Source organism: Lichenostomus cassidix, unplaced genomic scaffold (genome assembly GCF_008360975.1).
Source record: "Lichenostomus cassidix isolate B80296 unplaced genomic scaffold, HeHo_3.0 HiC_scaffold_35, whole genome shotgun sequence".
In the NCBI taxonomy this organism is placed as follows: domain Eukaryota; kingdom Metazoa; phylum Chordata; class Aves; order Passeriformes; family Meliphagidae; genus Lichenostomus; species Lichenostomus cassidix.
The window spans coordinates 1,635,429-1,661,007 of NW_028147256.1; the positions used below are offsets into that span (position 1 = coordinate 1,635,429).

At 53.0% G+C, this 25,579-nt stretch overlaps 2 protein-coding genes and 1 long non-coding RNA gene across 3 annotated transcripts; all 3 read right to left on the reverse strand.

Moving 5' to 3' along the window:
* Positions 1–1,474: 1,474 nt before the first annotated feature.
* LOC146424042 (uncharacterized) lies at positions 1,475–2,357 on the reverse strand. Its single transcript, XR_014847157.1, has 2 exons — positions 2,311–2,357; positions 1,475–2,265 (listed from the first exon to the last, which is right to left on the reverse strand). It is a non-coding gene; the product is annotated as an uncharacterized LOC146424042 (long non-coding RNA).
* A 135-nt stretch (positions 2,358–2,492) lies between these two features.
* LOC146424043 (26S proteasome non-ATPase regulatory subunit 8-like) lies at positions 2,493–13,363 on the reverse strand. Its single transcript, XM_085044041.1, has 7 exons — positions 13,118–13,363; positions 11,911–11,983; positions 9,986–10,088; positions 7,897–8,062; positions 6,803–6,903; positions 6,085–6,196; positions 2,493–2,699 (listed from the first exon to the last, which is right to left on the reverse strand). The coding sequence occupies exons 1-7, from the start codon at positions 13,328–13,330 to the stop codon at positions 2,562–2,564; spliced, it is 906 nt and encodes a 301-aa protein (XP_084900167.1). The 5' UTR covers positions 13,331–13,363; the 3' UTR covers positions 2,493–2,561.
* Positions 13,364–15,099: 1,736 nt separating this feature from the next.
* LOC146424044 (sodium/calcium exchanger 2-like) lies at positions 15,100–25,464 on the reverse strand. The gene is made up of 8 exons (XM_085044061.1): positions 25,381–25,464; positions 19,708–21,448; positions 18,613–18,716; positions 18,491–18,508; positions 17,363–17,487; positions 17,192–17,291; positions 16,010–16,285; positions 15,100–15,476 (listed from the first exon to the last, which is right to left on the reverse strand). The coding sequence occupies exons 2-8, from the start codon at positions 21,441–21,443 to the stop codon at positions 15,100–15,102; spliced, it is 2,736 nt and encodes a 911-aa protein (XP_084900187.1). The 5' UTR covers positions 21,444–21,448; positions 25,381–25,464.
* Positions 25,465–25,579: the final 115 nt, after the last annotated feature.

Below are 25,579 nucleotides of genomic sequence, written 5' to 3' on the forward strand. Positions count from 1 at the left end.
ACCCAAAGTGGCCCCAAAATCACCCAAAATGACCCCAAATGGACCCAAAATGACCCCAAAAATGACCCTAAATGACCCCAAAATAGACCCAAACGGACCTAAAATACCCAATATGACCCAAAATTACCCCAAATGGATCAAAATGGACCCAAAATGACCCAAAATTGACACAAAATCACCCCAAACGGACCCAAAATGACCCAAAATGGACCAAAATGGACCAAAATGACCCTAAATGACCCCAAAATGTCCCCAAAATGACCCCACAAAAACCCAAAATGACCCAAAAAAACCCCAAAATGACCCCAAATGGACCCAAAATGACCCAAAATTGACCAAAATGGACCCAAAATGACCCAAAATTGACCAAAATGGACCAAAATGGACCCAAAATGACCTAAAATGACCCAAAATGACCCCAAAATCTCCCCAAAATAGACCCAAATGAACCTCAAATGACCCAATATGACCCAAAATAACCCCAAATGGATCAAAATGGACCCAAAATGACCCAAAATTGACACAAAATGACCCTAAACAGACCCAAAATGACACTAAATGGACCAAAATGGACCCAAAATGACCCAAAATGGACCCAAAATGACCCAAATGACCCAAAATGACCCCAAAATGACCCAAAATAGACCCAAATGGACCTAAAATTACCCTAAATGGACCCAAAATTACACCAAATGGCCCAAAATGACCCCAAATGGACCCAAATGGACCTAAAATGACCCAAAATGGACCCAAAATGACCCAAAATTGACGCAAAATGACCCTAAATGACCCAAAATGACCCCAAAATGTACCTAAAATGACCCTAAATGACCCCAAAATGACCCAAATGACCCCAAAATTACCCAAATGGACCTAAAATGACCCAAAATTGACACAAAATGACCCTAAATGACCCCAAAATGTCCCCAAATGACCCTAAATGGACCCAAAATGACCCAAATGGACCTAAAATGACCCAAAATGGACCCAAAATGACCCCAAATGACCCAAAGTGACCCAGAATGGACCTCAAATGGACCCCAAAATGACCCCAAATGGACCCAAAATGGACCAAAATGACCCAAAAATGACCGAAATGATCCTGAATGGACACAAAATGACCCCAAAATGGACCCAAAATGACACCAAATCGCCCCCAAAATGACCCCAAAATGACCCTAAATGGACCCAAAATGGACCAAAATGGACCCAAAATGACCCTAAATGGACCAAAATGACCCCAAAATGACCCCAAAAGACCCCAAAATGACCCTAAAAAAACCCAAAATGACCCAAAATGACCCTAAATGGACCCAAAATGACCCCAAATGGACCAAAATGACCCCAAAATGTCCCCAAATGACCCCAAAATGTCCCCAAAATGACCCAAAATGGACCCAAAATGACCCTAAATGACCCAAAATGTCCCCAAAATGTCCCCAGAATGTCCCCAAATGTCCCCAAACTGCCTCCCTTCGCCTGCAGCACTTTATTTTTGACCCAAATCTGTAATTAATTTTCCATTTTCGGGGCTCAGCCCCACAAAGGAACCTCTGGAACCCAAAATCCCCCAAAATGTTAAAGGAATTCCAGGGGAATTTGGGGTTTTGGGGATTTTGGGGTTCCTGACGTGGAGATTCCCAAAAAAAACCTTTTTTATATCACTGAATAACCCAAACAGCAACAAAATGGGGAAAAAGGGAATAAATTGGGATTTTTTAGGGGAAAATGAGAATAAATTGGGATTTTTGGGTGGAAAAAGGTGAATTAATTGGGATTTTTGGGGGAAAAATGGAAATAAATTGGGATTTTTGGGGAAAAAAGGAATAAATTCAGATTTTGGGGGGAAAAATGGGAATAAATTGAGATTTTTTTGGGGGGAAAAGGGAATAAATTGGGATTTTTTGGGGGAAAAAGGGAATAAATTGGGAATTTTTGGGGAAAAAGGGAATAAATTGGGATTTTTTGGGGCAAAAAGAAAATAAATTGGGATTTTTGGGGGGAAAAAGGGAATAAATTGGGATTTTTTTTTGAAAAAAGAGAATAAATTGGGATTTTTGGGGAAAAAAGGGAGTAAATTGGGAATTTTGGGTGAAAAAAAGAGAATAAATTGGGATTTTTTGGGGAAAAAAGGGAATAAATTGGGATTTTGGGGGGAAAAATGGGAATAAATTGGGATTTTTGGGATCTCAGTATGGGGAAAATCACTCTGATCCCCCAAATCACCTTTAAAGAACTAAAACCCAAAAAAAAATCACTTTAAACCTTCAAAACCCCCCAAAAAACCACTTAAAAACCCCCAAAAAACACTTTAAAACCCCAAAAAAACCACTTTAAAACCCCCAAAAAACCACAACGAAACCCGAAAAAAAAATCCGAAAAAAATCCAAAAAAATCGGAAAAAAATCCCAAAAAAATCGGAAAAAAATCCAAAAAAAATCAGAAAAAAAATCCCAAAAAATCAGAAAAAAAATCCCAAAAAAAGGCAAAAATTCAGAGCGAAGGGGAATTGGGATTTTTGGGCTCTGGGGGTCCGAAATGAGGATTTTTTGGGGTTTTTTTCAGACGATCATCTCCAGCTGCCGGGTGTACTCGATGACTTGTGTCGCCAGTTCTGTCGAGGGGATTTGGGGATCCTCAGCTTTCTGCTGCCTCCCCCCGAAGCTGTAGTAGTTGGAGGGACCCAGAACCCAACCTCGCTGGAAATGGGGAGAAAAAAACACAAAAAATGGGGAAAAAACAGAAAAAATGGGGTTAGTGAGGCAAATTTTGGGGTGTTTGGGGTGGTTTGGGGGAGTTTGGTGGGTCTGGAGAGGATTTGGAGCAGATTTTGGGGGATTTGGGGAAGGTTTTTGGGTATATAAGGAAGGTTTGGAGCAGATTTTGGTGGGTTAGGAGGAGTTTGGTGGGTCTGGAGGGGATTTGGGGGGATATTGGGGGGTTTGGGGCAGATTTTGGGGCAGATTTGGGGGATTTGGGGCAGACTTTGGGGATTTGGGGATCCTCAGCTTTCTGCTGCCTCCCCCCGAAGCTGTAGTAGTTGGAGGGACCCAGAACCCAACCCCGCTGGGAATGGGGAGAAAAACAGAAAAAACAGGAAAAAAATGGGGTTAGGGGGAGTTTGGGGCAGATTTTGGGTTTAAGGAAGGTTTGGGGCAGATTTTAGTGATTTGGGGCAGATTTTAGTTAGGGGGAGATTTTGGGGAATTTGGGGCAGATTTGGGACATTTGGGGCAGATTTTAATTAGGGGAGATATTGGGGGAATTCTAAAGCAGATGGGGATTTGGGAAGATTTTGGGGGCAGTTTGGTGGGTCTGGAGGAGGTTTGGGGGGATTGGAGAGGATTTGGGGCAGATTTGGGGTGCTTTGGGGAAGGTTTGGGGTGGTTTGGGGCAGATTTTAGGGGGTTTGGAGGAGATTGGAGAGGATTTGGGGCAGATTTTGGGGGATTTGGGGCAGATTTTGGGGATTTGGGGCAGATTTGGGGTGCTTTGGGGCAGACTTTGGGGATTTGGGGATCCTCAGCTTTCTGCTGCCTCCCCCCGAAGCTGTAGTAGTTGGAGGGACCCAGAACCCAACCCCGCTGGAATGGGGAGAAAAACAGAAAAAATGGGGTTATTGGGGCAGATTTTGGGGTGTTTGGGGTGGTTTGGGGGAGTTTGGTGGGTCTGGAGAGGATTTGGAGCAGATTTTGGGGGATTTGGGGTAGATTTTGGGGTGTTTAAGGAAGGTTTGGGGCAGATATTGTGGGGTTTGGGGGGATTGGAGAGGATTTGGAGCAGATTTTGGGGTGTTTGGGGCAGATTTTGGGGGGTTAGGAGGAGTTTGGTGAGTCTGGAGAGGATTTGGGGGGATATTGGGGGATTTGGAGGATTTGGGGCAGATTTTGGGGTTTTGGGGCAGATTTTGGAGGGTTTGGGGAAGGTTTGGTGGGTCTGGAGGAGGTTTGGGAGGATTGGAGAGGATTTGGGGCAGATTTTGGGGGTTAGGGGAGATTTTGGGGGATTTGGGGAATTTGGGGCAGATTTTGGGATTTGGGGATCCTCAGCTTTCTGCTGCCTCCCCCCAAAGCTGTAGTAGTTGGAGGGACCCAGAACCCAACCCCGCTGGAAATGGGGAGAAAACAGAAAAAACAGGAAAAAATGGGGTTAGGGGGAGTTTGGGGCAGATTTTGGGGGGTTTAAGGAAGGTTTGGGGCAGATTTTAGGTGATTTGGGGCAGATTTTGGGGGTTTCGGGAAGGTTTGGTGGGTCTGGAGGAGGTTTGGGGGGATTGGAGAGGATTTGGGGCAGATTTTGGGGGATTTGGGGCAGATTTTGGGGGATTTGGGGGAATTTGGGGCAGATTTGGGGGATTTGGGGATCCTCAGCTTTCTGCTGCCTCCCCCCGAAGCTGTAGTAGTTGGAGGGACCCAGAACCCAACCCCGCTGGAATGGGGAGAAAAACAGAAAAAATGGGGAAAAAACAGAAAAAATGGGGTTATTGGGGCAGATTTTGGGGTGTTTGGGGTGGTTTGGGGCAGTTTGGTGGGTCTGGAGAGGATTTGGGGCAGATTTTGGGGAATTTGGGGAAGGTTTGGGGTGGTTTGGGGCAGATTTTAGGGGGTTTAGGGCAGATTTTGGGGTATATAAGGAAGGTTTGGGGCAGATTTTGGTGGGTTAGGAGGAGTTTGGTGGGTCTGGAGAGGATTTGGAGCAGATTTTGGGGGATTTGGGGGAGATTTTGGGGTGTTGAAGGAAGGTTTGGGGCAGATATTGGGGGGTTGGGGAGTTTGGTGGGTCTGGAGAGGATTTGGGGGATATTGGGGGATTGGAGAGGATTTGGGGCAGATTTTGGGGGTTTTGGGGCAGATTTTGGGTGGTTTGGGAAGGTTTGGGGTGGTTTGGGGCAGATTTTAGGTGATTTGGGGCAGATTTGGGGTTTCGAAGGTTTGGTGGGTCTGAGGAGGTTTGGGGATTGGAGAGGATTTGGGGCAGATTTGGGGTGGTTTGGGGCAGATTTGGGGTGTTTAAGAAAGGTTTGGGGATTTGGGGGATATTGGGGGTTTGAGAGATTTGGGGCAGATTTTGGTGGGTTTGGGGCAAATTTGGGGTTGGGGAATTTCGGGCAGATTTGGGGGGTTTGGGGGAGGTTTGGCATAATTTGGGGCAGATTTTGGGGGGTTTGGGGCACATCTTGGGGGGTTTGGGGTCCCTGCCAGTGGGTTTTGGATGTTTTTGGTGCGTTTTAGGCTTTTTGGGGTGGATTTTGGGGTGGTTTAGGCAGTTTTGAAGCGTTTCTGGGGTATTTCAGGGTGGTTTGGGTTGATTTCAGGGTATTTTTGGGATATTTCAGGGTGTTTTTGGGGTATTTTGGGGTGTTTCAGGGTGATTTGGGGTATTTTTGGGGTGGTTTTGGGGTGTTTCTGGGGTATTTTTGCGGTGTTTCAGGGTGTTTCTGGGGTATTTTGGGATGTTTCTGGGTTATTTTGAGGTGTTTCAGGGTGGTTTTGGGGTGTTTTTGGGGTATTTCGGGGTATTTCAGGGTATTTTTTGGGGTGTTTTGGTGTGCTTCAGGGTGTTTTTCGGGTATTTCAGGGTGGTTTTGGGGTGATTTCAGGGTATTTTTGGGGTATTTTGGGGTGTTTCAGGGTTATTTTGGGGCATTTCAGGGTGTTTCTGGGTTATTTTGGGATGTTTTTGGGGTATTTCAGGGTGATTTGGGATGTTTTTGGGGTGTTTCAGGGTGATTTTGGGGTGTTTCAGGGTGATTTCAGTGTGTTTTTGGGGTATTTTTGGGGTGTTTCGGGGTATTTCAGGGTGTTTTGGGGTGTTTTTGGGGTGTTTCTGTGTTATTTTGGGGTGATTTCAGGGTATTTCTGGGTTGTTTTGGGGTGTTTCTGGGGTATTTCAGGGTGTTTTGGGGTGTTTTTGGGGTCATTTCGGGGTGTTTTGGCGTATTTTTGGGGTATTTCAGGGTATTTTTGGGGTGTTTTTTGGTATTTCAGGGTGATTTGGGATGTTTTTGGGGTGATTTCAGGGTGTTTTTGGGGTATTTCAGGGTGTTTTTTGGTATTTCAGGATGTTTTTGGGGTGCTCCTGTACCTTCTTGGCGTAGTCAGTCATTTTCCGGGGAGAGCTGAAGAACAGAATTCTGGCAGCTTCGGGAAAAAGGATTCTCTCGTAAGCAGCCTCGATGCAGCCCGCGATCTCGTCCCTAAAAATGGGATTTTTGGGGGTTAAATGGGATTTTGGGGGGTTTAGATGGGATTTGGGGGTGATTTAGATGGGAATTTGGGGTTTTCAATGGGATTTTGGGGTAATTTGGATGGGATTTTGGAGTGGTTTAGAGGGGATTTTGGGGGTTTAGATGGGAATTTGGGGCTCAGAGGGGATTTTGGGGTGGTTTAGATGGGAATTTTGGGGTTTCAATGGGATTTTGGGGGTTTAAATGGGATTTTGGGGACTCAGAGGGGATTTTTGGGTTTTCAATGGGATTTTGGGGTGGTTTAGAGGGGATTTTGGGGGTTCAGATGGGAATTTTGGGGCCTCAGAGGGGATTTTGGGGGTTTAGATGGGATTTTGGGGTGGATTTTGGGATATTTTGGGTGGGATTTCTGGGATTTGGAGTATTTTGGGTGGGATTTGGGGTTCAGGATGATTTTGGAGTAATTTTGGGGTGGTTTTAGGATGATTTAGGATGATTCTGGGGTATTTTGGGTGGGATTTCGGGGATTTGGGGTGGTTTTGGGGTGATTTAGAATGACTTTGGGGTGGTTTTGGGGTATTTTTGGGGTATTTTGGGGTATTTGGGGTCCCACACCTGATGGTGTCCAGCAGGATGTCGATGAAGAAAGTGTAACTCTCAGCTGGGATGTTTCCTTTCGCCAGAAACACTTTGTTATAACTTCCCTCCATCAGGTACTGCGGAGAAAATGAGGAGAAAAACCCCAAAAATGGGCAAAACGGAAAAAAAATTGGGTTAAAAACCCAAAAATGAGGCAAAACACCCCAAAACATGGGAGAGAGCAACTTAATAATGGGGAAAAAAGCTTAAAAATTGGGGTAAAATGGCTTTAAAATGGGTTTTTTTCCCCCCCAAATTCACCCCAAAATTCCCCCAAATTCATCCCAAATTCATCCCAAATCCTCTCCCAAATCCAACCCAAATTCATCCCAAAATTCCCTCAAATTCACCCCAAATTCATCTCAAAATTCACCCCGAAATTGCCTGAAATTCATCCCAAACCCACCCAAATCCCCTCAAATTCCCCCAAAAAACCCCAAAATCCCCCAAAATTCCCAGAAAATCCCCAAAATCCACCCCAAAATCCCCAAAATTCCCAGAAAATCCCCCCAAAATTCCCAGAAAACCCCAAAATCCCAGAAAATCCCCCAAAAACGCCCAATAATCCCAAAAAATCCACCCCAAAAATCCCCAAAAATCCCCCAAAATCCCCAGAAAATCCCCCCAAAAATTCCCAAAAATCCCCAAAAAATCCCAGAAAACCCCAAAAATCCCAGAAAATCCCATAAAACAAACCCCAAACCTGTTCCAAGGACACAGGATGTCTGATAAATAAATTGCCCTGGATGTCAGGTGCTGGCAGTCTCTCCAGCTCGGTGTGGAACTCCATCCCAAATCACCCAAAAACCCCAAAAAATCCCAAAAAAATCCCAAAAAATCCCAGAAAACCCCAAAAAATCCCATAAAACAAATCCCAAACCTGCTCCAGTGACACAGGATGTCTGATAAATAAATTCCCCTGGATATCTGGCGCTGGCAGTCGCTCCAGCTCGGTGTGGAACTCTGACCCAAATCACCCCAAATTCACCCAGAAAATCCCCAAAAAATCCCAGAAAATCCAAAAAAATCCCAGAAAATCCCCCGAAAATCCCATAAAACAAATCCCAAACCTGCTCCAGTGACACAGGATGTCTGATAAATAAATTCCCCTGGATGTCAGGCGCTGGCAGTCTCTCCAGCTCGGTGTGGAACTCTGCCACTCGGTTTTGGGAGAGCAGGAAGAGCAGGTTGAGCCCCAGCAGTTGGTGACGAGAGGCTGATTCGGGGAGTTCCTCCCTGGGTGGGGGATTTGGGGTCAGCAGGGGATGGGAATCCCAGAAAATCCCAAAAAATCCCCAAAAATCCCAGGAAAATCCAAAAAAATCCCAGGGAAATCCTAAAAAATCCCTGGGAATTCCTGATGAGGAGAGGCTGATTCGGGGAGTTCCTCCCTGGGGGATTGGGGGACAGGATGGGAATCCCAGAAAATCCCAAAAAATCCCAGGGAAATCCCAGGAAAATCCAAAAAAATCCCAGGGAAATCCTAAAAAATCCCTGAGGAAATCGCTGGAAAATCCCTGAGGAAATCCCTGGTGAGGAGAGGCTGATTCGGGGAGTTCCTCCCTGGGGGATTGCGGGTCAGGATGGGAATCCCAAAATATCCCAAAAAATCCCTGGGAATTCCTGGGAATTTTGTGGGAATTTCAGTGGATTTGAAGGGAGTTTTGTGGGAATTTGGGTGGGAAATCCATGCAGGATTTCAGGATCAGTATGGGCTGGAAAATCCTGGGAAAATCCCAGAAAATTCCTGGAAAACCCCTAGAAAATCCCTGGAAATCCCGAGGAATTTTGGGGAGTTCTGTGGGAATTTTGGGGGATTTGAAGGGAATTTTGTGGGAATTTCAGTGGGAAATTCCCTGGAAATCACTGGGAATTCCTGGGAATCCCTGGAAAATCTTGGATATCCCCTGGAAAATCCCTGGGAATCCCTAGGAATTCCTGAAAAACCCCTGGAAATTTTGTGGGAATTTTGGTGGGATTTGAGGGAAATTTTGTGGGAATTTTGTGGGAATTTTGGGTGGGAAAATCCCTGGGAATCCCTAGGAATTTCTGGGAATTCCTGGGAATCCCTGAAAAATTCCTGGAATTCCGGGAAAATCCCTGGAGAATCCCTGGAAAATCCCTGGGAATTTCAGGTGGGATTTGAGGGAAATTTGTGAGAATTTCAGTGGGATTTGAGGAGAATTCTGTGGGAATTTCGGGGAGCTTTGTAGGAATTTTGGTGGGAATTGGAGGGAAATTTTGTGGGGAATTTTGTGGGAATTTCGGGGATTTTTGTGGGAATTTTGGTGGATTTCAAGGGAAATTTTGTGTGAATTTTGTGGGAATTTCGGGGGGCTTTGTGGGAATTTTGGGTGGGAATTGGAGAGAAATTTTGTGAAGATTTTGTGGGATTTGAAGGGAGTTTTGTGGGAATTTTGGTGGGAAAACCCCTGGGAATCCCTGAAAAATCCTGGAAAATCCTGGGAATCCCTGGAAATCCCTGGGAATTTCAGGTGGGATTTGAAGGGAGTTTTGTGGGAATTTCAGGTGGGACTTGAGGGAAATCTTGTGGGAATTTTGGGGGAATTTTGTAGAAATTTCAGGGGATTTTTGTGGGAATTTCAGGTGGAAAGTGGAGGGAAACTTTGTGAGAATTCTGTGGGAATTTCGGGGAGCTTTGTAGGAATTTTGGTGGGATTTGAAGGGAGACTTTGTGTGAATTTTGTGGGAATTTCGGGGAGCTTTGTGGGAATTTCAGTGGGAAAACCCCTGGGAATCCCTGGAAAATCCTGGAAAACCCCTGGAATTCCAGGAAAATCCCTGGAAATCCCTGGGAATTTTGGGTAGTTTTGTGGGAATTTCAGGTGGGATTTGAGGGAATTTCGAAAGAATTGTGAGAGAATCTTGAGGGAATTTTGTGGGAGTTTTGTGAGGATTCTGTGGCAATTTCAGGGGATTTTTGTCAGAATTTCAGGTGGAAATTGGAGAGAAATTTTGTGAAGATTTTGTGGGATTTGAAGGGAGTTTTGTGGGTGTTTTGTGGGAATTTTGGTGGGAAAACCCCTGAAAAATCCCGGAAAACCCCTGGAATTCCCAGAAAATCCCAGGAAAACCCCTGGAATTCCCAGAAAACTCCTGGAAAACCCTGGAATTCCAGGAAATCCCAGTTCCACTCACTTGTAGTCGAAGTAGTAGCACTTGAGCTGCGCCATGTACCTCTCGAAGGAGGGAATGTCCTTGCGCAGGATGCTCCACTGGGCGCCGATCTCCAGGATGTCCCCTGGGGCAGAAACGTGGGATTGGGGTAAAAAAGAGAGAGAAATGGGGATTTTGGGGGGTTTGAAGAGAGTTTTGGGGGAATTTTGGGGGGTTTGGGGAGTTTTGAGGGATTTTGGGGGATTCTCGGAGGGTTTGAAGGGAGTTTCGTGGAAATTTTGAGTGATTTTGGGGAATTTTGGTGGGATTTTGGGGGTTTTGGGAGTTTGAGGGGATTTTGGGGGATTTAAAGAGAGTTTTGGGAATTTTGGGGGATTTTGGGGTTTTGGGGGAGTTTGAGGGGATTTTGGGGATTTGGGGGCTTTGGGGATTTTGGGGGGATTGGGAAGTTTTGAAGGATTTCGCGGATTTGAAGGAGTTTGTGGGAATTTTGGGGGATTTTGGGGGTTTGGGGGATTTAAAGAGAGTTTTGGGGGAATTTTGGGGGATTTTGGGGGGTTTTAAATTTTGGGGGATATGAGGATTTTGGGAATTTTGGGGTATTCTTGGGGAGTTTTGAGGGATTTTGGGAGTTTGAGGAGATTTTGGGGGGAATTTGGGAGTTTTGAGGGAATTTCGGTGGGATTTGAAGGGAGTTTTGAAGGATTTTGGGGAGTTTTGAGGGGTTTTGGGGGATTTTGTGGGAATTTTGTGGGATTTTGGGGGAATTTTGGTGGGATTTTGGGGAGTTTCGAGGGAATTTGGGGGAATTTGGGAGTTTTGAGGATTTTGAGGGATTTGAAGGAATTTTGAGAGAATTTGGAGGAATTTGTGGGAATTTCAATGGGATTTGAGGGAATTTTGTGGGATTTTGAGGGAATTTTCAGTGGGAATTGAGGAGAATTTTGGGGGAATTTTGTGGAGATTTTGGGGGATTTTGGGAGAATTTTGGGGGATTTTGGGGGAATTTTGTGGGGATTTCAGGGGATTTGAAAGGAGTTTAGTGAAAATTTTGTGGGAATTTCAGTAGGAATTTTGGAGAATTTTGAGGGAATTTTGGGGGAATTTTGGGGAGTTTTGAGGGGATTTTGGGGGATTTCGGTAGGGTTTGAAGTGAGTTTTGGGGGAATTTTGTGGGAATTGAGGAGATTTTGGTGGGTTTTGAAGGGTGTTTTGAGGGATTTTGAGGGGATTTTGAGGGAATTTTGGGGTATTTTGGGGAGTTTTGAGGGAATTTTGGGGGAATTTGAGAGTTTTGAGGGGATTTTGAGGGATTTTGAGGGAATTTTGTGGGGATTTGGAGGAATTTTGAGGGAATTTTGTGGGAATTTTGTTGGGATTTGAAGTGAGTTTTGGGGGAATTTTGTGGGAATTGAGGAGGATTTTGTGGGATTTGAAGGAATTTTGAGGGAATTTTGGTGAGTTTTGTGAGAACTTCAATGAGATTTGAGGGAAATTTTGTGGGAATTTGTGGGAATTTCAGTGGATTTGAATGGAATTTTGTGGGAATTTTGGGGGAATTTGAGGGAATTTTTGTGGGATTTGAGGGAAATTTTGTGGGAACTTCAGTGGGAATTTTGTGGGAATTTCAATGGGACTTGAGAGGAGTTTTGTGGGAATTTTGGTGGGAATTTCAGAGAATTTTGTGGGAATTTTGGGGGAATTTTGGGTAGTTTTGTGGGAATTTTGGTGGATTTGAAGGGATTTTTGTGGAAATTTGAGGGAATTTTATGGGAATTTCGTTGGAATTTGAGAGAAATCTTGTGGGAATTTGTGGGAATTTCAGAGAGTTTTGTGGAATTTTTGTGGGAATTCTGGGAATGAGGATCCTGCAGGGTTCAAGGGGATTTTTGGGGTTGATTTTGGGGTTGATTTTGGGGACATTTTGGGCACATTTGGGGACTCACGAGCCAAGATCAGCTGCTGTTTGGTCATGGAGGATCCCGAGGTGGGGAGGAAGTTCAGATCCAGCAGAGCAACCTGAGGGGAAATTGGGGAGAATTTTGGGATTTCTGGTGAGATTTGGGGTGAATTTTGGGATTCCCAGCAGGATTTGGGGTGAATTTTGGGATTTCTGGTGAGATTTGGGGTGAATTTTGGGATTTCCAACAGGATTTGGGGTGAATTTTGGGATATCTGGTGAGATTTGGGGTGAATTTTGGGATTTCCAGCAGGATTTGGGGTGAATTTTGGGAATCCTGGTGGGATTTGGGGTGAATTTTGGGGTGAATTTTGGGATTTGGGGTCTCTCAGTGCTCCTCACTCCTGATTCACACAGTTAATTAGTCATTTAGGGAGTTAATTGGGGAGTTAATTAATGGTTTGGGGTTAATTGGTGTTTACAGCTGAGACGGGAAACGGGGAGGAGAAGTTGAGATTCCCAAAAATCCAGAGAATTCCAAAAATTTGGGGATCTCCTTGAGCCACAGGGAGACCCCAAAACCTCCCAAAACCTCCCCAAATCCCTCAAACCTCCCCAAGGTCCCCAAATCCCTCAAATCTCCTCCAAATCCCCTCACGAGACCCAAAATCCCCTCATGAACTCAACCAAATTCCCAAATCCCCTCACCAAACCCCAAAATCCCCTCATGAAACCCCAAAATCTCCTCATAAAAACACCAAATCCCCTCATAAAACCCCAAATTCCCAAATCCCCTCATAAAAACCCCAAATCCCCTCATGAACTCCCCCAAATCCCCTCATGAACTCCCCCAAATCCTCTCGTAAACCCCCAAATCTCCTCACAAAACCCCCAAACCCCCTCACAAAACCCCCAAACCCCTCATAAAAACCCCCAAATCCCCCACAAACCCCCAAATCCCCTCACAAAACCCCAAATCCCCTCACAAAACCCCAAACCCCTCATAAAACCCCAAACCCCTCACGAACCCCAAATCCCCCCACGAACTCCCATAAACCCCTCATAAACCCCCAAATCCCTCAAAACCCCCAAATCCCCTCATAAACCCCCAAACCCCCTCATAAACCCCCAAATCCCCTCATAAACCCCCCAAATCCCCTCACAAAACCCCCAAATCCCTCATAAAACCCCAAATCCCCTCACAAAAACCCCCAAAACCCCTCCCGAACCCTCCCCATCTCCCCCCAGCTCACCTTCAGCCTGCCCAGCGCCTCGCCGCACTTGGCCAGGTTGGGGCTCTTGCGGCCCCACTCGCCCTTCAGCTGCTCGTACAGCCCTGCCGCGGCCCGCAGCCCAGCCGCGCCGCCCTGCCCGCCCCCCGGGACCCCGAGGTTTCCCCCCGGGACCCCCAAACCGCCTCCGGCTCCTCCCGCGCCGCTCAGCGCCGCTCCGTTCGGCACCGCCATGACTGCGCGCAACGCGACACTGCCGCGAAACAGCGCCGCCGCGCCTTCCGGCCGTCCCCTAGCAACGCGGGCAGCCTTACGGCAGCGCCCGCCTGGGGAGGGTTGCCGTGGCAACGCGGCGTCTCCGTGGCAACGCGGCGCTTCGCGACGGCGCCCCCGCGCTTTACGGCGTCGCGCCACCCCCGCCCCGCGTTTTACGGCTGTTGCCGTGGTAACCGAGGGGATTTCGGGCGGATTTGGAGGATTTTGGGTGTTTTTGGGGATTCCCCCGGAGGGTTGCCATGGTAACGCCGCGGGGCGCTCGGTCGTCATGGCAACCCGGCCTGAGCCGGGCGCGTCGCGCTTTGCGACAGGCGCGCTTTGCGGCCGCCGGCGCGGGGCTGGGGGGTGACGTCACCCCGGGGCGGGGCTGGGAATGACGTCACGGTGTGTGTGACGTCACGGGGGTCTCGCGCTCGAGTCAAACAGCCGAATTTGGGGTTTTGGGAATTTTTTTTTTTTCTCTTTTTTGGTTTTTAGTTGTTTTTTTTTTTTGTTTCCGGAGCTCCCCGGCCGCCCCTCCCCCACCCCCCTTACAAAACCCTGATAAGAAATTAATTCATTCGTTAATTAACCCCTGAAGAGGATTTGGGGTCCATCAAAGGGGATTTGGGGTCCCTATAGGGGGTTTTGGGGTCCCTAAAAGGGGATTTTGGGGTCCCTGGGGTGGTCCGGGTGATCCCTGAAGGGATTTGGGGTCCCTGAAGGGTTTTGGGGTCCCTAAAAGCTTATTTGGGGTCCCTGGGGGGATTTGGGGTCCCTGAGGTGACCAGAGGGGTGTTGGGGACACGAGGAGGGAACCCCGAAGGGACACTGGGGTGACACTGGGGTGGTCCTGTCCCCTGTCCCATTGCTCCCAGTCCATTCCCAGTATAAACCAGTGACCCTAACTCTCACTCCCAGTCCCTCCCAGTACAAACCAGTCCCCCCAGTCCCCCCTCAGAACCCCTGGATGTGACAATAACCCTCCAGGCTGTCTTAGAAGTGACATGGGGTGACACTGGGGTGACACTGGGCAGTTCCTATCCCCTCTCCCATTGCTCCCAGTCCATTCCCAGTCCCCCCCAGTATAAACCAGTGACCCTAATTCTCACTCTCAGTCCCTCCCAGTCCCTCCCAGTACAAACCAGTCCCCCCTCAGAACCCCTGGATGTGACAATAACCCTCCAGGCTGGCGAAGAGGAGCCCTGGGGTGACACTGGGCAGTTCCTATCCCCTGTCCCTTTGTCCCCAGTCCCTCCCAGTATAAACCAGTGACCCTAATTCTCACTCCCAGTCCCCATTAGAACCCCTGGATGTGACAGTAGGCCTCCAGGCTGGCTGTGGGGTGACACTGGGGTGACACTGGGCAGTTCCTATCCCCTCTCCCCTCACTCCCAGTCCCCCCCAGTCCCTCCCAGTACAAACCAGTCCCCCCATTAGAACCCCTGGATGTGACAATAACCCTCCAGGCTGGCGAAGAGGAGCCCTGGGGTGACACTGGGGTGACACTGGGCAGTTCCTATCCCCTCTCCCATTGCTCCCAGTCCCCCCCAGTCCCTCCCAGTACAAACCAGTCCCCCCGATCAGAACCCCTGGATGTGACAATAACCCTCCAGGCTGTCTCAGAAGTGCCATGGGGTGACACTGGAGTGCCATAGAGTGACACTGGGGTGACACTGGGCAGCTCCTATCCCCTGTCCCTTTGTCCCCAGTCCCCCCCAGTCCCTCCCAGTACAAACCAGTCCCCCTCAGAACCCCTGGATGTGGCAGTACGCCTCCAGGCTGGCGAAGAGCACGTAGAGCAGCCAGAGGAGCAGGAAGAGCGCGGCGGTGAGCAGCTTGGCGGGGCGCGGTCCGCCCAGCTCGCCGCCGATGGGCGCGCGGCGCCGGTACAGCAGCACGGCGATGGCCAGGAAGGCGAAGATGGTGAAGAGCGTCACCGGGAAGGCCAGCGTCCCCGGCGGCACCAGGAAGGGCTGTCCCTGCGCCGCCCAGTACACCGCGGCCACCGACCAGGCCAGGCCCAGCCCCAGGAACACGTTGACGGCGTTGGAACCCGTGACGTTGCCGATGGAGGCGTCGGCGCACGGGTCCTGCAGGGCGGCCACGCGGCTGGCGAACGTGTCTGTGGGGACAGCAGGGGACATTGGGGGGACATTGGGGACAGCAGGGGTCCTGCAGGGCGGCCACGCGGCTGGCGAACGTGTCTGTGGGGACAGCAGGGGACATCATGGGGACATTGGGGACATTGGGGACATTGGGGACAGCAGGGGTTCTGCAGGGCGGCCACGCGGCTGGCAAACGTGTCTGCGGGGACAGCAGGGGACATTGGGGACAGCAGGGGACATTGGGGACATTGTGGGGACAGCAGGGGTCCTGCAGGGCGGCCACGCGGCTGGCAAAGGTGTCTGCGGGGACAGTGTGGGGACAGTGTGGGGACATTGTGGGGACAGTGTGGGGACAGCAGACAGTGTGGGAATATGCTGTCCCCAATGTCCCCAGTGTCCCCACAACATCCCTCACCAGGGATGGATGTCCCCAGGGCCACGAACACCACGGCGTTGACGGAGTCCTTGAGGCTGAAGGTCACTGTCCCTTGTCCTGTCCCTGACCCCATGATTCCCTCAATGTCCCCTCAATGTCCCCAATGTCCCTCACCAGGGATGGACGTCCCCAGGGCCACGAACACCACGGCGTTGACGGAGTCCTTGAGGCCGAGCGTGCAGCCGAAGTGCGCGGCCAGGTCGCCGATGAGCGCGGTGAGCAGCGCGAGGAGGAGGATGGAGACGCCGAAGGCCGCCCATCCCCCCAGCAGCGCGGTGGGCGGGACGCAGGCGAACAGAACCTTCCAGAACACCGTCAGGAAGTGCATCACGTAGTCGAAGCACGACGGCAGGCGCTCCTCGCGGCCCTCGTCGTCATCGTCCTCGTCACCTGCGGGGGCACGGGGGAACGGGGGTGACACCGGGCTGGGGTGACACTGGGCTGGGGTCCCCGAGGGGGTGACACTGGGCTGGGGGTGACACTGGGCCGGGGTCCCCAAGGGGGGTGACACCAGGGCTGAGGGTGACACTGGGCTGGGGGTGACACTGGGCTGGGGTCCCCAAGGGGGTGGCAATGGGGCTGAGGTCCCCAAGGTGGTGGCATCAGGGCTGATGGTGACACTGGGCTGGGGTCCCCGACGGGGTGGCTGGAAGGTGGTGACACTGGGCTGGGGTCCCCAAGGTGGTGGCACCGGGGCTGAGGTCCCCAAGGCAGTGACACCAAGGCTGGTGTCCCCGAGGTGGTCGCCAGAGGGTGGTGGCATCAGGGCCGAGGTCCCCGAGGTGGTGGCATCAGGGCTGAGGGTGACATCAGGGGTGAGGTCCCCAAGGCAGTGGCATCAGGGCTGGGGGTGACACCAGGGCTGGGGTCCCCAGGGTGGTGGCCGATTGTTGAGTCCCCGGGGGAACACCGGGTGACACCAGGGTGGAGGTCCTGGGGTGGTGGCACCAAGGAGGTGGCCAAAGGGTGGCCACTGGGGGTGGTGGGAGGAGCCTGAGAGCTTGGGGACACCGAGGAGACCTTGGGGACACCGAGGAGGCCTTGGGGACACCGAGGGGACCTTGGGGACACTGAGGAGACCTTGGGGACACCGAGGAGATCTTGGGGACACTGTTCCACCTGTGCTGACAGTGACCCTGGGGACCCTCGGGATGGTGGGGACACCCCGTGGCTCCTCAGAGGACCCTGAGGGGACACTGGGGACACCTCGGGGACACCGTGGGGACGGCAGGGACACCCTGGGGACACTGGGGACACGGCAGGGACACCCTGGGGACACTGGGGACACGGCAGGACCTGCGCTGACGGTGATGGCCTCCAGGAACTGCTCGCGCCACGAGTGGGTGCCGATGACGGTCGCCAGGTTGGTTTTCTTCATCAGCTTGTCCACGGTGTTCTGGGGACATCAGAGGGGTCAGGCCGTGTCCCCGCCGTCCCCTCCCGTCCCTCCCCTGTCCCCAGGGTCACCTTGAAGTCGTAGGACTCCTCGATGACCACCTCGAGGCGCCGGTTGTCGCCCAGCACGGGTTTGCCCATGTCGGCGATGCGCCGCGCCTCCTCCTCCTCGGCCGACAGCTGCCGCTCGCCGTCCCCTGCCGGGCAGGACAGCCGGGGACATCACGGGGACATCGCGGGGACATCGCGGGGACATCGCGGGGCAGGGCGTGGGGATGTGGTGTAGGCTTGGGGACATGGTGTAGGCTTGGGGACATGGTGTAGGCTTAGGGACACGGTGTGGATATGGGGACATGGCGTGGGGACATGGTGTGGTCACGGGGACAGGGAACAGGGACAAGGTGTGGGGACATGGGGACATGGCATGGGGACATGGCGTGGTCATGGGGACAGGGGGATATGGTGTGGATATGGGGACATGGCGTGGGGACATGGGGACATGCTGTGGGGTTGGGGACATGGCATGGGGACAGGGCATGGTCATGGCGATATGGGGACATGACATGGGCTTGGGGACGTGGTGTGGTCACGGGGACACGGAACAGGGACAAGGTTTGGGGACATGGGGACATGGTGTGGCCGTGGGGACATGGCGTGGTCATGGGGACAGGGGGACATGCTGTGGATATGGGGACATGGGGACATGGCGTGGGGACATGGCGTGGGGACATGGCATGGTCATGGGGACACGGTGTGGTCACAGCAACATGGAACAGGGACAAGGTCTGGGGACATGGGGACATGGCGTGGTCATGGGGACAGGGGGACATGCTGTGGATATGGGGACATGGGGACATGGCATGGTCATGGGGACATGGTGTGGTCACAGCGACATGGAACAGGGACAAGGTGTGGGGACATGGGGACATGGCGTGGTCATGGGGACAGGGGGACATGCTGTGGATATGGGGACATGGCGTGGGGACATGGCGTGGTCATGGGGCCACAATATGGGGACACAGCGTGGGGACACGCCAGGGTCACGGTGTGCTCATGGGGACACAATGTGGGGACACCACAGGGTCACGGGATGTGACACGAGGACACGGCGTGGGACACGGCGACATACACGGTCATGGGGACATCCATGGGGACATCCATGTCATGGACGCGTCCGAGGCCGAGGCCGAAGGCTCCTACCTTGGGCGAGGAGAAGAGCTGCGGAGAGAGGGGAGAGGACAGCGGTGAGACCCTGGTGACCTGGCAGTGACCCCACAGTGACCCCACGGTGACCCCTCAGTGTCCCCCCGCTGTCCCCATACCTGAGATGCCACGTTTGAGCCACCGTGGCGTCCCCAGCTCGATGAAGAAATTCTCCTTCTTCTCGTACTCCTCATCGTCCACGATCTTCACCTGCAGTGTCTTCCTGGGGCAGCACAGGGGGACCTCAGCGGCAGCGCCATGGGCAGCAGCATCATCATCACCATCATCATCATCATCATCATCATCCACATCATCGTCATCATCATCATCATCATCAGCCACCATCATCGTCGTCATCATCATCATCAATGATCCATTGTTATCATCATCAATATCATCACTGTCATCGTCATCCATCTCCATCCAATCATCCATCATCATCATTGTCATTATTGTCACCATCGTCACCATCATCCATCCTTGTCCTTCACCTCCATCCATCTGTCCATCATCCATCCACCCATCTGTCCATCTCCATCTGTCATCCACCCATCCTGTTCCTCTTCCATCTCCATCCATCATCCATCCTTGTCCTTCACCTCCATCCATCCATCCATCTCCATCCATCACCCACCTGTCCTGTTCCCCTTCCATCTCCATCCATCTCCATCCCATCATCCATCATCATTGTCATTATCGTCACCATCGTCACCATCATCCATCCTTGTCCTTCACCTCCATCCATCTCCATCCATCATCCATCCACCCATCCATCTCCACGCATCCGTCCATCATCCACCCATCATCCATCTCCATTCATCTTCCATCTTTGTCCTTCACCTCCATCCATCCATCCATCCATCCTGTTCCTCTTCCATATCTATCCTTCCTTATCCTTCACCTCCATCCATCTCCATCCATCTCCATCCATCATCCATCTCTATCCATCCATCCATCTCCATCCATCATCCATCCTTGTCCTTCACCTCCATCCATCCATCATCCATCCATCCATCTTCATCCATCCATCTTGTTCCTCTTCCATCATCTATCCATCTTTATCCTTCATCTCCATCCATCTCCCTCCATCCATCCATCTCCATCCACCCATCCATCCATCTCCATCCATCAACCATCTCCATCCACCCATCCACCCATCCCCATCCATCCTCCTCCTCCCTCTCCCCGCCCCGCCCTCCCGCCATCCCCCTCACGCCGTCTCGTCGTTGCGGAACTCCAGCTCCCCGCTGGTGTCCTCGTAGTCGATGCCGCCGCCGCGCGCCGTCCCCTCCACGGTGCGGAAGGGCACCATGACGGTGCCGCGGGCGCCCGAGCTGCGCACCACCGTCACCTCCACGTGGCCCTGGCACTCGCTGACGCGCACCGAGCGCTCGCGGAACCCGAAGATGCCGGCGTGGTCGTCGTCCAGGATGGTCACCGTGGCCACCAGCGGCGCCACCAGCTTGCCCTTGGGGTGGTCGTCGGAGTCGGCCTCGAACATGCCCTCGGCGTCGCCCACGCGCAGGTTGAGCAGCCGCACGAAGAAGTGCTCGTCCTCCTCGAAGATGTCGTCGTCGATGATGCCGATGGCCAGCTCCTTGCGCGTCTCGCCCGGCTTGAAGATCAGCGTCCCCTCGCTGTACTCGTAGTCCGAGCCCGCCTTGGCCGAGCCGTCCTCGGTGCGGAAATCCACGTAGAAGGTGTGGTTGGCGCCCAGGCCCTGCTGGCACGCCACGGCCAGCGTCACCGAGCCGCAGTTCTCCAGGCAGTGGTACAGGCACGGCTCGAAGAAGATGCGGCTGCACGCCTCGTCCTCCTCCTCGTCCTCGTCCTCCTCGCCGGGCGCGGCCGGCGATCGCCGCGCCGCCTCGGCCGCGTGCTTGCGCAGGACGTTGCCGGCGCCGGTCATCAGCCGCGTGGCCTGGATGCGGTAGAAGGCGCGGCTCTTCTGCTGGTGCACCAGCGCCATGTAGTTGGCGGCGTCCAGCAGCTGCTCCAGCTCCTTCTCGGGGTGCTTCTGCTTGAGCTCCTTGAGGATCTGGATCACCTCGCGGCGGCTCTCGTCCAGCTCGCGCTCCTCGGGCGTGGGCGACGGCGAGGCGCCGGGCTCGGGCTCGGGCAGCGCCGGGAAGCCGCCGTCGGCCTCGGGGTCCTTGGGCGGGCGCTCGGCCTCGGTGCCGATGATGATGCCGCTGCGCGGGTCGGCGCGGTAGCGCTTGTAGACGTACTTGTAGAAGAGCAGCCGCTTGTCGGCCGCCCAGGCGAACACCACGCAGGCCGGGAAGAAGAGCAGCGTGAGGAACGCCTCCCAGACCTGCACCACGCCCGGCGTGATCACCGCCAGGATGAGGTAGAGCCAGATGTAGGCGAAGATGCTCCAGGAGGCCGTGACGAAGAAGACGCGCAGGTGCTTGATGCGGCGGCTCTCGCCCGCCGGGATGGCGTAGACGCACACGGCGATCACCACGAACATGTTGAAGGCGGCGCTGCCCACGATGGTGCCCGGGCCCAGCTCGCCGGCCTGGAAGCGGTGGCCGCACACCTCGATGAGGGACAGCAGGATCTCGGGCGCCGAGGAGCCCAAAGCCATCAGCGTCAGGTTGGACACCGTCTCGTTCCAGATGCGCACCGTGCCCACGCTGGTCTCGCCGTTGGCCTTGGTCACCGTGATCTCCTTCTCGCGCGACGTGATGACCTCGATGGACGCCATGAAGCGGTCGGCGATGATGGACACGCCCAGGAACAGGTACATCATGGCCACGAAGTAGACGATGGCGCGAGCCGCCTTGTCGCCGGCCGCCGGCTCGTCCGGCTGCCACACGGGCAGCAGCACGCCGGGCTGGCAGCGCGCCGAGCCGCGGCAAGTGCCGTTGGGGCCGTCGGGCAGCGCCGAGCCGCCCCGCGGGGTCAGCAGCAGCCAGGCCGCCAGCGCCGGGGCCAGCGCCGCCATGGCGCCTGCGGGGACAGAGATATGGGATATGGGGTGTGGGATATGGGGTATGGGATCAGGGATCAGGGATATGGGATATGGGGTGTGGGATGTGGGGTATGGGGTGTGGGATCAGGGATATGGGGCTGTGATCAGAGATATGGGATATGGGATGTGGGGTGTGGGAAGCCGTGGTAGGGAGGGGACGTGGCAGTCGGGGGTGGGATGTGGGGTTGGGATGTGGGGTGTGGGGCTGGGAAGGATCCATGGGGTCAGGATGTGGGGCTGGGATGCAGGGTTGAGATGTGACATTGGGGTGGATCTGTGGGGTCGAGATGGATCTGTGGGTCAGCTTTGGATCCATGGGGATCTGTGGGTCGGGTTTGGATCTGTGGGTCTGGGATGGATCCATGGGGTGGGACCAGGCTGCATCTGGGGGGTTTTGGGGTGGGATCTGTGGGTCAGGCAGGATCTGTGGGGTGGGAAAGGGGTGGATCTGTGGGTCAGGGTTATCTGTGGGTCAGGATTATCTATAGGGCAGGACTGCTCCATTGCCCACCAGGCCCGGGGGGGTTCGGGGTGGATCTATAGGGCAGAATGGATCTATAGGGCAGGATCCGTGGGTCAGGACTGTTCCATTGCCCACCCGGCGCGGGGGGGTTCAGGGTGGATCTGTGGGTCAGGACTATCTATGGGTCAGGACGGTTCCATTGCCCGCCCGGCGCGGGGGGGTTCGGGGTGGATCTGTGGGTCAGGATGGATCTATAGGGCAGGATCCATGGGTCAGGACGGTTCCATTGCCCGCCCGGCGCGGGGGGGTTTGGGGTCAGGATGGATCTATGGGGCAGGATCTATAGGTCAGGACGGTTCCATTGCCCGCCCGGCGCGGGGGGGTTTGGGTTCGGGGTGGATCTGTGGGTCAGGATGATCTATAGGGCAGGATCCATGGGTCAGGACGGTTCCATTGCCCGCCCGGCGCGGGGGGGTTTGGGGTCAGGATGATCTATAGGGCAGGATCTGTGGGTCAGGATCTATAGGTCAGGACGGTTCCATTGCCCGCCCGGCGCGGGGGGGTTCGGCTGCGGGGGCAGCTCTGCTCCTGCTTGGCAACGGCGCGGTTTCCATGGCAACGGGGCTGGGGGGGGCGATGGGGGGGAGGAACCCCAAATCCGGCAGGGGGAGGAGGGGCTGCCCTATAGATCCATCCTGCCCCATGGATCAGTGCTGCCCTATGGAGCCATCCTGACCCTATAGATCCATCCTGCCCTATAGATCCAGCTGCCCTATGGATCAGTGCTGCCCTATAGATCGATCCTGACCCTATAGATCGATGCGGCCCCATAGATCAATCCCCAAACCCCCCACGGATCAATCCTGCCCTATAGATCGATCCTACCCTATAGATCGATCCTGACCTATGGATCCATCCTGCCCTATAGATCCCTATAGATCAATCCCTATGGCTGACCCACAGATCCCTATAAATCCATCCTGACCCTATAGATCCATCCTGACCCACAGATCCCTATGGATCGATCATGCCCTATAGATCCATGCTGACCCACAGATCAATCCTGCCCTATAGATCAATGCTGACCCTATGGATCAATCCTGATCTAGAGATCCCTATGAATCGATCCTGACCCTATAGATCAATGCTGACCCACAGATCAATCCCCAAACCCCCCACAGATCAATCCTCCCTATAGATCAATCCTGCCCTATAGATTCATCCTGCCCTATGGATCAGTGCTACCCTATGGATCCATGCTCACCCTATAGATCGATCCTGACCCACAGATCCCCATAGATCAATCCTGCCCTATGGATCGATCCTGACCCTATAGATCCATCCTGACCCACAGATCAATCCTGCCCCACAGATCCATCCCCAAACCCCCCACAGATCCATCCTGACCCTATAGATCAATCTTTCCCTATGGATCAATCCTGCCCCACAGCTCCATCCCGATGGGGTGGCAATGGGGCGCTGTGGGGCGACAGACAGCTCTGCCCCATAACGGCCCTAAAATGCCTCCTAACTGCCCCAGAACTGCCCTATAAATGCCCCACAAGTGCCCCATAAATGCCCTATAAATGCCCCAGAACTGCCCTATAAATGCCCCATAAATGCCCCACTGCAGCCCCACATCTCCCCCCAATTAACCCAATTAACACTCCCCGTTAATTAAACCCCAAACCCCCCCGCGGGGCCGAGGAAGGATTTTCCCGAATCCGCAGGGATTTGCCCCAATTCTCGGGGATTTTCCTCATAATCCCGAAGGATTTTCCCCATTTTCGGGGATTTTCCCCCAAAACGAAGCTCCAGAATTCCCATTTTTCCATCCCCACGACCCCAGGATGGATCCGGCTGATCCCAAATCCCGGGAAATTCCCCCAAAATTGCCATTTTTCGGCCGCCGGAGACCCAAATCCGCTGGTTTTTCCCTCAAAACTGCGGATTTTTTTATTTTTTTTTTTCCGGCGGATTTGAGAATCAAAAGGATTTGGGGGGAAAAGCTGCGATTTAGGACAAAAGCAAATCTGGGTTTTCCGAGGGGATTCGGCAGCGGGGAGAGGGAGGGGGAATTTTTGGGAATTTTGGGGGAATTTGGAGGAATTTCGGGGGAATTTTTGTGAATTTTGGGGAAATTTTGGGGGAATTTGGAGGAATTTTGGGGGAATTTGGGCAAAATCTGGGGGGAAATCTGCAGGAATTTGGGAGATTTTGGGGTCAGATTTGTGGCAATCGAGAGGATTGAAGGAAATTGGAAATTTGGGATTTAAAAGGAAAATTTGGGAGAATTCGAGGAAATGGAGGAAATTCGTGGAGGATTTGTAGGAATTGAGGGAATTTGGGGGGAATTGGGGGAAATTTGGGGAAATTGAGGAAATTTGGGGGGAAATTGAGGAAATTTGGGGGAAATTGAGGAAATTTGGGGGGAAATTCAGGGGGAGGTTGGAGGATTTGGAGGAAATTTGGGGAAATTTGGGGAAATTTGCGAGAATTGAGGGAATTTGGGCTCAAATGTGGGGAATTTGTGGGAATTTGTGGGAAAATTCGGGAGATTTGGTGGAATTTGGGCCGATTTCGGGAAAATCGAGGGGAATGTGTGAGAATTCGGGTGAAATCAGTGGGAATTTTGAGGGAAAAGTGGTGAAATTCGGGAGATTTTGGGAAGCTGAGCCAAAACGTGGGGAAATCGTGGGAATTCAGGGAGAAATCTCGGTGAATTTGGGGAAAATGGGGGAAATTTCAGGGCTTTTTGGGGGGAAAAATGAGGAATTCGGGAGGATTTGGGGGAAATTGTGGGAATTTCGGGAATTCCGGGGAAGCTGGGGGGGAAATTGAGGGAATTCGGGGATTTTTGGGGAGGAAATCCGAGGAATTTCGGTGGAATTTGGGGGAATTCCGGTGGAATTTGGGGGAAAAAGGGAAAAAATCGGGGAATTCGGGTGAATCCCAGGGAGATTTGGGGGAATTTCGGGAGGAAAAAATGGGGAATTTCGTGGCCATTTGGGGGAAATCCGGGAAAAATCCGAGGGGAGGATTTTGGGGGAAATCCGAGGGGATTTGGGGAATGAAGAGGGAAAGGATCGGGGTGAGGATTTGGGGGAAATTGTGGGAATTTTGGGGAAATTGTGGGAATTTTGGCAGAATGGACTCGCCGCCCCCCCCCCACCCACCTGTTTCCAACCCCAATTTCCAGGAGGAATTTTTTTCCCCAAATTTCGGCGATTTTTGGGGAATTCCGGGAGGGTTTTGGGGGGTCTCGGCTCTCCCCTCCCCCCCCCGTGGGAACGACCCCCCGCCGCCCCTCCCCCCCCCAGCCCCCCGACCCAAATTCGCCATTTTTGGCCCCAAAAGCCGCGGGGGGGGGAGGGGCGGGGGGTGGGGGAGGGGCGGGGGGGGTTTGGGGGTCTCGGGGAGGGTTTGGGGTCTCCTCCCCCCCCCTACCTGTTCCCCCTCGGGTCCGCTCCGCCGCGCCGCGCTAGAGATCCATTGGGGGAGGGGCGGAGCGGGGGGAGGGGCGGAGCTGGGATTGGCCACGCCCACTTCCCACCCGGGAACGCCCCCGGGAGCCAGACTGCCAAAATCCCAAAAAATACCCAAAAAATACCCAAAAACAACCCAAAAACTGCCCAAAAACCCCAAA